General features: G+C 41.5%; 1 protein-coding gene across 1 annotated transcript in view; it reads left to right on the plus strand.

Annotated features, from left to right (window-relative positions):
- Positions 1–3609: 3609 nt before the first annotated feature.
- The window catches only part of LOC138650928 (sialic acid-binding Ig-like lectin 13), a 31246-nt gene continuing 18494 nt past the window's right edge, over positions 3610–16361 (plus strand). The window contains exons 1-3 of the mRNA XM_069740811.1: positions 3610–3737; positions 8680–9042; positions 14255–14617. Of these exons, the coding sequence (XP_069596912.1) occupies positions 3683–3737; positions 8680–9042; positions 14255–14617 (781 nt within the window). The 5' untranslated portion in view covers positions 3610–3682. The remainder of the gene's footprint in view (positions 3738–8679; positions 9043–14254; positions 14618–16361) is intronic.

Raw genomic sequence — 16361 nt, forward strand, 5'->3', positions numbered from 1 at the left:
AATTCTGTCTGGGGGAAATAGTAGACAGGCTTCCCTGGACGTGTAGATGTTAATTTTGGAGCTGTTCTGCAGTACTTGGCAGCGACTACTACACATTGAGTAGAGTGTGTGTGCATCCGTTCAATGTGTTTACGTCTCACCACCATCGGCGCTAATAATAGATGATCGTTATTGGTACAAGGTGTAAGATTCCCACCGATCTGATATTAATGACTTATTCTAAGGCTATGGTCACACCAGCGTATATTTCCTCATCTGAGAGAATCGGGTCAATTATGCAAGTCACACTCTGATCAGTGTGTAGTCATAGCGTAATCCGACTCTTTCAGATGAGTAGAAGAGGGAGAACATTTTTTTTCCATCTTTTACATTGTCAGTCCATGGAAATAGGATTTTATTTGAGTGTTGTCTATTGTTTTCCACAGAATATTGACTTCTGAATATTGGATCAAAGTTGGGCATGGTGGAATTTTTTGCTCAATGGAAAAAATCCGACATGTACATGGCCCCGTAGCATAACATGGCCCCAATGTTTTATCGGACCGGAGATGTGTATCAAGTGCACGAGCCCTAAGTAAAGGTCATTCATATCTTCTGACCTTGACCATCCCATTAGGATATTCTAATTGTAGATGGTGATTAGGAATCACCACTGAGTCCGGAGATTGGGTGCAGATGTTATGTGTACTGACTTCACCTCAAAAATATTTCACAAATCCGTACATTCTTCAACAAAGAATCTGCAAAAACCCTAGTCCATGCCCTCATCATCTCTCGCCTTGACTACTGCAACCTCCTGCTCTGTGGCCTTCCCTCTAACACTCTCGCACCCCTCCAATCTATTCTAAACTCTGCTGCCCGACTAATCCACTTGTCCCCCCGCTATTCCCCGGCCTCTCCCCTCTGTCAATCCTTTCACTGGCTCCCCACTGCCCAGAGACTTCAGTACAAAACCCTAACCATGACATACAAAGCCATCCACAACCTGTCTCCTCCATACATCTGTGACCTCGTCTCCCGGTACTTACCTACACGCAACCTCCGATCCTCACAAGATCTCCTTCTCTACTCCCCTCTTATCTCCTCTTCCCACAATCGTATACAAGATTTCTCTCGCGTATCATCCCTACTCTGGAACCCTCTACCACAACACATCAGACTCTCGCCTACCATCAAAACCTTCAAAAAGAACCTGAAGACCCACCTCTTCCGACAAGCCTACAACCTGCAGTAACCACCGATCGACCAAACCGCTGCATGACCAGCTCTATCCTCACCTACTGTATCCTCACCCATCCCTTGTAGATTGTGAACCCTCGCGGGCAGGGTCCTCATTCCTCCTGTACCAGTTATGACTTGTATTGTTTAAGATTACTGTACTTGTTTTTATTATGTATACCCCTCCTCACATGTAAAGCGCCATGGCATCTCTGATTTTATTTTTATTTCTCTTTAGGATCATGCGTGAGGGCAGCATATAATAGAGGGGACACTGAGCTGGACAAATTATCATTTATTTAGGATTCCTTTTTATGAAAAGTACTGCCCATAGAGAAGAAAATCTGTAAGTTCTGTTTTCTCCTCCTATCCACATTGATTGACAAATTACTTTTATGTGAGAGTGATAAGCGGGACGCACAGGATTATTCCATAAGTCCTGGGGGCAGATAATACTGTATCAAATTATAAATGGTTACCTATTTCCGAGATCAGAGCATCCCCCTTTTATCTTAGGGGGCATTCATAGAGGAGATGAACGATTTATTTGGGCCCATTTTAAATACAATATTCAGACAAATGATGTTGTTTCGAGGTTTTTATCATTGGCTATGGTTTTTTTTTGCTTTTTACAGCAGAAGAATAAATTAACAACTTTATGAAAGTTCCGTGAAATGTTTCAAGAAATCTTCATGTTTTTAGCAGTTTCTTATTTGCATTTGCAAATAAGGAAATCGGAGATGTTCTGAGATATCCTGTAACCACTTCTCTAAAGTGAACACAGGAAGGTTTATGTGGATATTGCAGCTATTTTTCAGTGTTAGAAAGAGCAGAGGAGTAAGAGGACGTGAGTATGAGCTGAATTTTATGATTTTATGGACAGCTATAGTATTTAGAGGATAGACTTGTTACTGTCTGCAAATGACGAAGAAATAGAGACAAGTATGGAGCATGTGCTATAGACAGAAATCCCCACACTTTCAGCCTCAACTGCTATAAATGAGGTTATTCATGGTCATCTGAGGACCTTTCTGCCATGCTAAATGCACTTGTGCAAATCATCAATATTGGCTGCCGACAGATCCCTGTTCCATTGTCTACCAATAATAACCCAGATATTCACTATCGGAGATAAGTCCAGAGAAGCAGCAGGGCACTCAGGCTGCTCACAGTCTGGCAATGTCATGTTGAAAAATGTCTCCTGGGACACTTTCACAATCTTCATAGAGTTGCCCATGTGGTCTCCAGGCCTATCGTAAGCTATCATTGCATTCAAGACAAAAGTGGGGCTCATCGCTGAAGAGGATAGACCTCTATTCCAGCCTCCATTGCTGTCTTGCTCTGCACCATGATAGTCTTTGAGAGTTGTTGTGTAAGGTCAAAGGAGCATCTGAAGGTGAACGCCCAACCTCGTAGCCCAATGTCATGCCAAACCTTCTAATGGTTTGTATAGATACTGATTTTTGCTCTAGGCTTGGTGTGTACTGTTTAATTTTGCATGGTGTACAGAATGGATCCCTATCAACCATTCTTTGGTTCTGGAAAGACCACATGGGCATTTCCTCAAAAAGGTCTTCATGAGAGAACGTCACAATGGTTCTTCTCCCATGATTATGGTGTGGCATAAGGTACAGTAGTCACGCCTCTCTAATCTTCATTTCAGTACACTAATATCTGAGCATACGTTCATTTGGTGGTGCAATCAATGTAATGGCCATTTCTTCAAAGTGATTCTTCCCACATTCTGGCATAGAACAGTTGTTCGATAGGACTCAGCAAATATTTTGCAACACAACACACCTGGTGGCCACAAACACTCTCTGAAGAGCAGTGATTCCACAGGTGATCTGTTAATGAGGCATAGTTCTTCATTGGAAGCCATTCCAAGTGAAACCTGAAGAAGCTGTTGGAAGGAATAGGAAGTGGGGGTAAAACCGTCATCAGAGCAAACGGGAGAAACTTTAAGGTGTACTCACATTCTAGTTTCTTTCACACATGTTTCTTCACTGCTTGTTTCTGTATTTGTTCCTTTGTGGTTTCCTGCCTTCAATCTGAATCAACAATATGTGCATTCTAATAAGAACAAGGAAAGCTATTGCCTAAACTGGTGGGTCAAAACTTGTCTCTGGTCCAACCCTCCTTGTGTCCCCTACCATTTTCCTGACCTGGTAAGTGACCAGTGGCTCATGCTTTAGTCATTGATTGGTAGCAGTACTGAATGTCGAAGAATTAATGCTACCGACTATGGTGGGTCCAGATTTAAAGAATAAAATGATTAGACAAGTGGACAACCACTTTAAGTCAGATAATCGGGTAAAATTAAGTTGGTACGTAGCATTTATATGTGTTCTTCACCCTTGAGTTAAATTTGGTTTTCATTTTTAGTTTCTCTATAAGAAACAAAGCAGAAGAGATCAATTTCAAACAAGGAAAGAAGATTAAAGGCTTCATTAATTTTGGAAGTATGACCCATCATTTCTTCTTTCTAGGAGGGTTGTTTCTGCTATTACTTACTTCGGGTATGTGAATTTTTATTGTTTCATTATTATGTCTGTGTTTCCTGTTACAATGTACTTAACTTCAGATAAGTGACTCCTTTATAAAATATATAGGCTTCGTTTCATTAACACCATTTGCAATTGTTTTTTTCTTCATTTGAAAAAGATGCCATTCCGGCATCAAAACGCGTTGTGAAGTAAAAAAGCATTTAGCTCATCCTAGTATTTTATCGCGGCATTGTCCTTATTTGATCAGAAAAACATTCCAGTCGGACTGGAGTATATTCAGTATCTGAAGGATACATCAAACTTGTTAATAAACACAGACAGTCACTTACGAAGTTGACGTATCTTCTTCCAATGCACACTTCATTAAGACTGATGTGAAAAGCATCGGTCTTTATGATTCAGTGCCTATGTGTCTAAAATATCTAGCAAGATGGACCAAATTTATCACAAAGACTGTGCCACTGTGATAAATTTGTCAGGATGGAGCATGCATTTTCTATTTAATGTTAAACCATGTACCAAGTAGAACACTGATGATCAGTTTATCTGGAAATTCCCTTTATTAACCCCCTTACGACCAATGACGTATATATTTACTGCCTTTGATGCAGGCTCCAGCACTGAAGCCCATATCTTTTCCCGCACTTGATGGCTGATTTAATTAGCCACCAAGTCCCTCTAAGAGCCGAGTCTCAAACCCTTCCCATCGGCGCTCTATCCAGAAGTGAGTCATAAAGCCTGCCCATCAGCGCCCCGTCCAGAAGCGAGTCACAAACCCTTCCCATCGGCGCCCTATCCAGAAGTGAGTCATAAAGCCTGCCCATCAGCGCCCCATCCAGAAGGGTTTCACTGTTAGGGTTGGCGGAATGCACCGAGTATATACAGTGGGGCAAAAAAGTATTTAGTCAGTCAGCAATAGTGCAAGTTCCACCATTTAAAAAGATGAGAGGCGTCTGTAATTTACAACATAGGTAGACCTCAACTATGGGACACGAACTGAGAAAAAAAAATCCAGAAAATCACATTGTCTGTTTTTTTAACATTTTATTTGCATATTATGGTGGAAAATAAGTATTTGGTCAGAAACAAACAATCAAGATTTCTGGCTCTCACAGACCTGTAACTTCTTCTTTAAGAGTCTCCTCTTTCCTCCACTCATTACCTGTAGTAATGGCACCTGTTTAAACTTGTTATCAGTATAAAAAGACACCTGTGCACACCTTCAAACAGTCTGACTCCAAACTCCACTATGGTGAAGACCAAAGAGCTGTCAAAGGACACCAGAAACAAAATTGTAGCCCTGCACCAGGCTGGGAAGACTGAATCTGCAATAGCCAACCAGCTTGGAGTGAAGAAATCAACAGTGGGAGCAATAATTAGAAAATGGAAGACATACAAGACCACTGATAATCTCCCTCGATCTGGGGCTCCACGCAAAATCCCACCCCGTGGGGTCAGAATGATCACAAGAACGGTGAGCAAAAAGCCCAGAACCACGCGGGGGGACCTAGTGAATGAACTGCAGAGAGCTGGGACCAATGTAACAAGGCCTACCATAAGTAACACACTACGCCACCATGGACTCAGATCCTGCAGTGTCCCACTGCTTAAGCCAGTACATGTCCGGGCCCGTCTGAAGTTTGCTAGAGAGCATTTGAATGATCCAGAGGAGTTTTGGGAGAATGTCCTATGGCCTGATGAAACCAAACTGGAACTGTTTGGTAGAAACACAACTTGTCGTGTTTGGAGGAAAAAGAATACTGAGTTGCATCCATCAAACACCATACCTACTGTAAAGCATGGTGGTGGAAACATCATGCTTTGGGGCTGTTTCTCTGCAAAGGGGCCAGGACGACTGATCCGGGTACATGAAAGAATGAATGGGACCATGTATCGTGAGATTTTGAGTGCAAACCTCCTTCCATCAGCAAGGGCATTGAAGATGAAACGTGGCTGGGTCTTTCAACATGACAATGATCCAAAGCACACCGCCAGGGCAACGAAGGAGTGGCTTCGTAAGAAGCATTTCAAGGTCCTGGAGTGGCCTAGCCAGTCTCCAGATCTCAACCCTATAGAAAATCTTTGGAGGGAGTTGAAAGTCCGTGTTGCCAAGCGAAAAGCCAAAAACATCACTGCTCTAGAGGAGATCTGCATGGATGAATGGGCCAACATACCAACAACAGTGTGTGGCAACCATGTGAAGACTTACAGAAAACGTTTGACCTCTGTCATTGCCAACAAAGGATATATTACAAAGTATTGAGATGAAATTTTGTTTCTGACCAAATACTTATTTTCCACCATAATATGCAAATAAAATGTTAAAAAAACTGACAATGTGATTTTCTGGATTTTTTTTTCTCAGTTTGTCTCCCATAGTTGAGGTCTACCTATGATGTAAATTACAGACGCCTCTCATCTTTTTAAGTGGTGGAACTTGCACTATTGCTGACTGACTAAATACTTTTTTGCCCCACTGTATATATATATATATGTATTAATAGGTGCGTTCGCAACCCGGGGTCCACCGTGCAGGAGAGGAACCTGCTGCTGGTAAATGGCGGCACTATATGGTGGTATAAGCGAACTCTGTTAACTCCACAGATTCACTAGAAACAAGATGCTGTACCCTGTTAACCTCACAGAGGTACACAGCTACCAAACAGAGCAAAACTGTGGTCATGCAGTCAGAGAAACAGGCAAACAACTCCTCACCGGAGGGGCCGGTATTCTAGCAGCTTATTTCAGCCAAGGCCCTGAATACACACATACAAACTCCTCACCGGAGGTGCCGGTATTCTAGGGGCTTATTTCAGCCAAACCCTAACCACATCCAGACATGACCACACTGGTGCTGAGCTCATACACTTTGGTTTGATACTAGCACATGGCCGTGCGGCCATGTGAACCTATTATAGCTGTAGCAGACAAGGACCTTCCAAGTGGTCCAATAGGAGTTGCTACAGGGCCTGAGTGTGTGACCCCCGACCTCCAATGAGAGGTCCTCCCTTGGGCATGCTCAGTGTGTGCAAAGCAGTCCCAGAAAAGCCTGCACACCGCTGACCAGTGCTGGCTACAAAACCAGAACCTGGAAAGGCAGCAGTAACCCTTTGCACAGTATCAAGCTGAGTGAGATGCTCGGACCGACGTCTTCACTGAGCAGGCTCCACTGCGGCTGAAGCAGAATGGGAGACCGCAGCAGACATGGCTCCAGATGCCCCATGTGCACCGGCGGGAACTCGACTCCTAGCAGTCACAAACCCTGCACATCGGCGCCTCATCCAGAAGCAAGTCACAAACCCTGCCCATCGGCACCCCTATCACATGATCACATGGTTTCGATGGGTTGTCATGACAGCCAGGGGTATGCAGAAGAACCATGTGGCTGTCATCATGGCTTCTGTGAATGCCGGCTCCTGGCCGACGTTCACAGGCAATTGAGATTGTTGCAATATATAGCAGGGCTTAGGCACCACTACGTATAGCACAGGTGATCGGATGATCCCTGCTTCAAGTCTCCTAAGCCGATTGCTCAATAAATTAAAAAGTTAAAAAAGTTTTACAAAATATTAAAATGATTAAGAAAACATAACATTTCAAATTACACCTTTTTTTGCCCAATTAAAAATAAAACAACAAAAAATACACATATTTGGTGTCACTGCATTTAGAAATGTCTGATCTAGCAAAATATTTTGTAAATTGGTCAGATTGGTAAATGGCGTAAAAAGAAAAAAAAATTGAAACGCCAGAATTAAATTTTTGGGTTGCCGCAACATTGCAATCAAATGCGATAACAGGCAATCAAAGCATTATATCTACCCCTTAAATGGTATTAATAAACATATCAGCTCATCCCTAAAAAAATAAGCCTACACCCAGCCATAAATTTTGAAAACTGGAAAGGTTATGGTTTCAGAAAATGGCATCAAAAATACAAAAACTTTTTTCATAACAATTTTTTTAAGTTTTTTCACCACTGAAATAAAAAAGAACCTATACATGTTTGGTATCTACGTGCTCATACTGACCTGGGGAATCATACTACCAGTTTAGAGTTACCAAATAATGAACTTGTTAAATAAAAAAAACAAAAAAAAAACCAATTGTTGAATTGCACTTTTTTTGCAATTTCACTTTACTTAGCATTTTTTTTTCACATTTTGCAGTACACTATGTGGCAAAATAAATGCTGTTATTCGAAAGTACACCTTGTATCGCAAAAAACAAGCCCTCATCTAAGTTGAAGAAAAAATAAAAAAAAAACTTATTGCTCTTGGACGAAGGGGAGGAAAAAAACAAAAAGTTAAAAGCAGAAAATTGAGAAAGGGTTAAATATCATTGTTCAAAATGTTTCTGATCATTCTTTCTTCTCAGTCCTTTTGCTTAACAAATATGAATTTGCTGACTAGTGTCCAATCAGAAATTCTTCCAAGGACTGCCTCCAAGGAGCATAAAAAAGTAATATTTGACGTAATACTAACATCTTCAATACTTGTTTGTTGTTTGGATTAAAATAATCAATGGGAAGAGGCTCCTTTACATTTTTTTCTGTTATATATTTCTTATTTTAAATATTTTGATTCAAATGCTTAGCTACTAGTGATGAGTGAGTATGCTCGGTACTCGGGTTTTCCGAGTATGTTTGGGTGGTCTCCGAGTATTTTGGCGTGCTCGGAGATTATGTTTGAGTCGCAGCTGCATGATTTGAGGCTGCTAGACAGCCTGAATACATGTGGTGATTCCTTAGCAAACAGGCAACCCCCACATGTATTCAGGCTCTCTAGCAGCCTCAAATCATGAAGCTTCGGTGACTCAAACATAATCTCTGAGCATGCCCAAAATACCCAGAGATCACCCGAGCATGCTCGGAAAACCCAAGTACCGAGTACACTCGCTCATCACTAGTAGCTACATTTCAGGATTTTTTTTTTTAATTACTTTCAATATCCAGAGAGTTTTGCAGAAGAATATGAAGTTGATTGGACATTTACTTTCCCGCAAATCATAAAAGCAAGAAAACATTCTGATGTGGAGATTCCCTGCACGTTCACCGCCCCCGCTGACTACGGAGAGGTCCGTATTGTGTGGTTTAAGTACAAGGAATTCTCATACCCGAAAGTCTACAGTGATGACTCATCGGAAGTTCTCCCGGAATACGATAATCGCACCTCACTGATAAGAAATGGAACAAACGGCTGCTCTCTAAGAATCAAAGATGTGAGATATACAGCGTGGTACTACCCAGGAATAAATAAGAAGATCAATTCCTACGATTTAAAGAAAGAGGAGAAAACAATTAAAGTCCTCATCTCAGGTATGCCATAGATTTCGGAAAATTTTAAAATTGTCTGTTTTATGGTAATTTTTTTTTTTTTAAACAATAAATTTTTATTGAAAGTTTTCGGTTTACATATAAGAGATAATCAAGATAATCAAGAAAAATCAGAATAAATCTTTACATACATTCAGAACAATAGTGCATGTGATTAACTAACATGCAATCATACAACCTAACCAAAGTAAGGGAAAGGGGGAGTGGGGGGGAGCCCGAGTGAAAAGGTGTATAACGTCTGAAGAGTATGGTAGGTTATTCTGAATCCGACTGAATGTAGTTGGTTGCGTATAGTACCGGTGTGGCAAAAGGTGTATGGTTGGTGTATTCCGCCCAGGGGAGCCATATTTTCTCGAATTTACCAACTTTGTCCATTAGTATAGCCGACAATTTCTCATTGATCATGTACCAAGTGAGGCGTGTTTTGACCACGGAAAAGTCTAAGTTTGTTTTATTCCATGCCAAAGCAATGGTTTGTTTCGCTGCCAAAAATATAAATACGATAAGGGATCGGGTATGATTAGGGATGTTGGGGATGCGTTTGTTAAGTAGTGCCTCCCATGGGTTTTTTTTAAGGTTAATGTTTGCTATGGAAAAAAACAAATGGTATATCCTAATCCAGAACCTTCTGACAATCGGGCAAAGCCACCATATATGGAACATGTCTCCTGTTGAATTGCAACCTCTGAAGCAATTTGGGGAGTGGTTAGCCACTGCTTTAGCTACTCTAGCGGGGGTCAGATACCATCGGGTTAACACTTTGTAGTTGGTTTCTAGCATGAGTGTATTTAATATTCCTCCAGTAGAAGAGGACCAAATTTGGGACCATTCCGAATCTGTCAGGGTAGATCCGATGTCCGACTCCCAACGAACGGTATATTTCAAACAATGCCTATGAGAAGGGGCATTGATATATGAGTAGAGGAGAGAAATAATTCCCGAGGCATGTGGGTTTTGACGACACTTTTGTTCAAAAGGGGTCATGGAGTAGGGAGGGGTAGAATTTTTTAATAAGGAGTTGACAAAGTTTTTTAATTGTAGGTAACGAAAGATTTCTCCGGAGGAAAGTGGTACTTTTCCTATAGGGCCGAGAATGGGATTATCCCGTCAATATTGAACAGCTGGTGAACCCTGGTTATGCCCACTTCGACCCATCAATAAAAACTTTTGATAGATCCCACGCCTTGGGGGAATAGGGTATTACCCCAAATGGGAGCGAGGGGTAAAAAAGGTGAGATCAGTTGTGAGGAATATTTTAAAGTGTCCCAGATTGTAAGAGAATGCTTTATAATGGGGTTCGAGATATGTTTGCGTTGAGTTGGGAGGATCCATAGTACTGTGTCTAGAGTACTGGGTTGCATTTCGAATGCTTCTAAGGATAGCCATAATGGGGGTTCGTTATAAGCATGGTATAAAGTCAGTTGGCCTAATTGGGCTGCGCGGTAATATTTCAAGAGGTTGGGGACTCCCAAACCCCCCTTTAGACGATGGCGGTATAAAGTAGTCTTGTTAACCCTCGGGATGCCTCCCCTCCATACGAAGGTGTCTATAAATCTTTGGGCCATTTTAAGGAAGTGTGAGGGGATAGGTATAGGCAGAACGCGAAATAGATAGAGCAGTTTGGGGAGGATTGTCATTTTTAGCGCACGTATTCGGCCCAACCAAGAGAGATGCAGTTTCTCCCATGATTGGAGCAGAAGGCGAAGTTTCCAAAGCATAGGAGGATAATTAGCCGCGTAAAGGGAGTCCAGGTTAGCTGTTAGTTTAACCCCCAAATAGTCCAAGTGGTCAGTGACCCATTGGAACGGAAAGTTGTGCTGAAGTAGTGATACAGTAGGTCTTGAAAAGGATATGTTCATAGCGTAGGATTTGCTGGTGTTTAAGTGAAGGCCGGATATAGTTTCGAAGCTTTCTAGGGTATGTAAGAGGGCCGGCAAAGATGTCTTAGGAGACGACAAAAGTAATAGCATGTCGTCGGCAAATAAAAGAAGTTTGTGAGAAACTGACGCCATTTCCACTCCCTGAATTCCAGAATTAAGGCGCATATAGATAGCTACAGGTTCAAGCGCCAAAAGAGACAACAGGGGTGAAAGGGGGCATCCCTGCCTGGTCCCCCTACTAATAGGGAAATATGTGGAAGAAAAGCCATTATAACGTACGTAGGCCGATGGGGCGCTATAGAGAGCGTAAATCCAAGAGAGAAAGTGGTCGGGAAACTTCCATCTCCGCAGCACCGCAAACAAATATGGCCATGAGATAGAGTCAAAGGCTTTCTTGAAGTCTAGTGACAGTAGCATACTTGGTATGTCACGGTGTTTGCAGAGGTGCAACAGATGGGAGACCCTCCGTATATTGTCTGAAGCTTGTCTCCGAGGGACAAACCCCACTTGATCTTTATGAATTAGGGTGCCTAGGCCAGAGTTCAATTTTTGGTATAGTATTTTGGCTAAAATTTTGAGATCTATGTTGATAAGGGATATTGGTCTATAATTAGACCAGAGTAGATGGTCTGTGTTGGGTTTAGGTATCATAGATATTGCAGCAATTAGAGAAGCTGCACCTGGTTTGTTGCCTTCTCGCAAAGAGTTAAAGTAATTAGTGAGGTGGGGGATCAGAATTGGAGCATATTTTTTGTAGTAGAGAGCCGTAAAACCATCGGTGCCAGGTTTTTTATTGGTTTTCAGGTGTTGAATGGCTAGTTCGATATCACTTAGAGTTACGGCTTGGTTGAGGAGTTCAATCAAATCGGAGCTAAGAGCCAGAAGGGGAATAGAGTCTAAAAATGTCTATCGTTTCCGAGTTCGAGGTAATAGGGGCCTTGTACAGCTGCCTAAGTTTTTGTTGGAAAAAGTGGGAAATTTGTTGTGGATTAGATGTGGTACCAGCAGGTGTGCGTAATCGAATAGGGGGTCTAGGTAAGGGTAGGTATTTTAAGGATCGAGCTAAATTAGAGTTATTTTTGTTGTTGAGGGCGTAAAAGCGTTGCTGTGACCATCGTATGGCCCGGTCTGCGATCTCAGTGAGACTAAGATCTAATTCAGTACGAGCATGGAGAAGGTCGACTCGCGATACATAGTTGGTGAAGGAGTGTTCTTCATCTGAGACTCTAAGGCTGACACCCTGCCCTCCAGTTCAGCTATCTTCGCGTTCCTGTCTTTTTTTTGCGGGAGGCCTCTTGAATGCAGAGACCTCTAAGCACTGCTTTATGTGCTTCCCAAAGGGAGATTGGCGATGAAGCTGAATGTTGATTCTAGGAGAAATAATCATCAATGTGATTTTTCAGCCTTTGAGAAATATCGGGATAAGAGAGCAGTGAGTCATTTAGAGCCCAGTTGAATGAACGGGGCCGTGGGTGGAGCGTCGAGCATGTGAGAAGACTTGGGGAGTGATCCGACCAGGGTGTAGAAAGAATGGATATATTAGAGATGTTTGGGAGGAAGGATGGATTAGCGAATATGTGGTCGATTCTAGTGTACACTAAGTGGCATGCGGAGAAGTATGTGTAGTCTCTATTGGAGGGGTGGATCTCTCTCCATAAATCCACCCACTGGTGTTGGGCGAGAAGCTTATTAAGAGCGGTTGAATCCGCAGAAGGGTAAGGCTGCGGGGGATTAGGGGAATTGGGGCTTGAGACTTATCAAGGCTAGCTTTAAGTATACAATTGGAGTCTCCACATAGTATTGTGGTGCCTTGGGCATGTTCCGAGACTAATTCCAGTAACTGGGAAAAGAAGGCAGCTTGGTGGGAGTTGGGAGCATAATAGGAGACAAAAGTGACCAGTTCATCTGATATATCGTCCTTCCTTATCAGCCACTGACGACTTAAAAACGAAGGGGACAGATTTTTTAAAACAGACCGCGACTCCTTTGGTTTTGTTTGGGGCATTCACCATGTAGAAAAGTGGATAAGAAGTGGACATAAATCTGGGTTAGGAGCTGGTTGAGAAGTGCATCTCTTGGAGGCAAACCACGTCTGCCTGTTGGGATCTATAATAACAGAAGGCCTTAGTGCGTTTGTGGGGGGAATTTAGGCCCCTCACATTGTGTGATAAGATCGTTAATGGCATGATAGATGGTTGTTAAGCTTGCTTATGTTGACAGTTAGTTTTGGGTCGTTGGCGGAGTTAGAGAAATTATTGTTAGATGGACCAAATTGGTAGAGTATACTCGGGCGAGTAGTGGGGATGGAAGAGAGGGTAAGTTGAACAATAACTATAATTAGGAGAGGGTAGGAAGAACTCGTTGGGGAGGAAAGGGTGAGACTGTTGTTGGCTAAGCACATAGTGCGAAGCATCAGTTTACAAGGACACTGTGGGGTCATGAGTGTCCGCTAGGGGCGCAATTAAGCATATTTAAATGTCGTGAAGAACGGGAATGTGAACTAGATAGTGGGTTAAGTTAAACTGGAAATTCAATTCCGCAGGTTAGGAGTGGGCTTTTCATAGCGCCGGGGAAATTAGGGATAGAGGGCGTAGTGCGAGACCAGAAAATAACCACTATATTTAACATAGTTAATTAACGCCTTAATATGGCCTAGTGAAATATTTGAAACCTGGCTGCCCAGTTAAAGGCTTGACAGAATTCTACAACTTAACACTCTGTAAAGAGGAGAAAAGAGAGAAAAAAAAAAAACCACTGTATAAACTCGTATAATAAACATAGTCACTTGTCTGAAGTGAAGAGCAAGTCGAATGGTGCTGTCGGTCCGGAAATTCGGTTGAAGCGAAAGCTATAACGGCTTCTGAAGGGTAGATAGTGGAGCTGTACGCTCCAAGAACGCCTGTAACAATAAACTGGAAAAAAACACATATGAACAGTTTGTCCCATTGAACATTATAAAGTATAGGCTAGCGTGTTGTATCTGGGACTACGCTATGAGGTTGTCTTAAAGAGAAGCCTATGGAGTAGTATAGGCATGAAATAAAGTTAGTGGATATCCGGCACATCATGGGGGGGGCAGAGGATCTCGTGGTCTGGGACGGAGGGTCGCAAGTTGAGGCCTCGAGGAAGAAGGTGGGGGGGATGATGGGAGGTCCATGAGTTGTAGTTTAGACAAGCAACGGCTCGCTCCTTCAGGGGAGAGAACTGTGTGGACCATATCGAGATGTTTTATGGTAATTTTAAGTTTATTGTTTTTTACAGGATCAAGATTACAAATAAAATATTAATACATATTTCCTTTTTTTAATTTTTAGGTTGCAATGAAGAAACCCCATGCAAGGATTGGGGCTTCTTCTTCCCTCGCTATATAGATGTTTTAAAGGGATCTTGCGTGGAAATTCCCTGTAGACTCACTTATCCAAACGATGCTCATAATTTTAGCTTGTTTTGGTTCCAGAATGTATTGATAAGATATCCACAGATATTCAATAGTAGAAACCCGACCAATGTGGAAAAGAAATACAAAGGAAGAACGTCTCTAGTGGGAAATTCAATGGACAACTGCTCCCTAAGAATTAATAATGTGCAAGAACCAGTGGAGATCTATCCCGGGATCAATGAAGATATAAACTCCTATCACATCAATAATGAAAGATTCTGCAGACTCTATATCATAGGTAAATTGGGCATTCTTTAAAACCTGGGCATAAATTCCTTCTCTGAAACACTGATAGCCAAATAGGTTATGTTCACACGTTGCTTTTTTTCTGCAGACAAAACCTGATCTCTTGGCAGTAAAAAAAAAAATAGCTGCAGACAAAAAGCAGGTTTTGCTGCCTTTTTGCTGCATTTTGTTGTTGCATTTTTCAGTATCCCAAAATTCAGCTTTGTTTCCACCATGCAAGCTTGAGCAATACAAACTGTAAGGCCAGATGCAAGGTGTATGTGAAACCATAAAACATTTTTTGGAAAAAAAAGGCAATTTGATGAAACTATTTACAGGAAGAAAAAAAAATGTCTGAAAAAAATAGTGACTATTCTGACCAAAAAGGCTCGTATGAGTTCATGAAATAAATACACAACTGCATATGTAAAAACAGTGGGGGGAGTTGAATTGGTTAGGCATTACTTTTACACATTGATCCAGCATTGAGTTGGTAGGGCTTTGTTTACTTTCATACATTGATTGAGCATTGTGTTTGTGGGGCATGGTTTACTTTTCCACATTTATCAGGTATTGAGTTGGTAGGACATTGTTTGCTTTCACACATTGATTGGGCATTGAGTTGGTAAGACATTGTTCACTTTTACACAAAGATCAGGTATTGAGTAGGTAGTGTATTGTTTACTTTTATACATTGATCAAGCATTGAGTTGGTAGGGCTTTGTTTACTTTTATACATTGATTGGGCCTTGAGTTGGTAGGGCATTGTTTAGTTTTATACCTAGATCGGGCATTGAGGTGGTAGCACATTGTTTACTTTTACACATAGATCAGGCATTGAGTTGGTAGGGCATTGTTTACTTTACACACTTATGGAGCATTGAGTTGCTAGGGCATTGTTTACTTTTACACATTGATCGAGCATTGAGTTGGTAGGGCTTTGTTTACTTTTATACATTGATCAAGCATTGAGTTGGTAGGGCTTTGTTTACTTTTATACATTGATTAGGCATTTAGTTAGTAGGGCTTTGTTTACATTTATACATTGATCACGCATTGAGTTGGTAGGACATTGTTTACTTTACACGCTGATCAAGCATTGAGTTGGTAGGGCTTTGTTTACTTTTATACATTGATCAAGCATTAATTTGGTGGGGCATTGTTTAGTTTACACACTGATGGAGCATTGAGTTGGTAGGTATTTGTTTACTTTTATACATTGATTGGGCATTGAGTTGGTAGGGCTTTGTTTACTTTTATATATTGATCAAGCATTGAGTTGCTAGGGCTTTGTTTACTTTTATATATTGATTAGGCATTGAGTTGGTAGGGCTTTGTTTACTTTTATACATTGATTGGGCCTTGAGTTGGTAGGGCATTGTTTAGTTTTATACCTAGATCGGGCATTGAGGTGGTAGCACATTGTTTACTTTTACACATAGATCAGGCATTGAGTTGGTAGGGCATTGTTTACTTTACACACTTATGGAGCATTGAGTTGGTAGGGCTTTGCTTACTTTTATACATTGATCAAGCATTGAGTTGGTAGGGCTTTGTTTACTTTTATACATTGATTGGGCCGTGAGTTGGTAGGGCTTTGTTTACTTTTATACATTGATCGAGCATTGATTTGTTAGGGCTTTGTTTACTTTTATACATTGATCAAGCATTGAGTTGGTAGGGCTTTGTTTACTTTTATACATTGATTAGGCATTGAGTTAGTAGGGCTTTGTTTACATTTATACATTGATCACGCA

This window comes from Ranitomeya imitator, chromosome 10 (assembly GCF_032444005.1).
Source record: "Ranitomeya imitator isolate aRanImi1 chromosome 10, aRanImi1.pri, whole genome shotgun sequence".
In the NCBI taxonomy this organism is placed as follows: domain Eukaryota; kingdom Metazoa; phylum Chordata; class Amphibia; order Anura; family Dendrobatidae; genus Ranitomeya; species Ranitomeya imitator.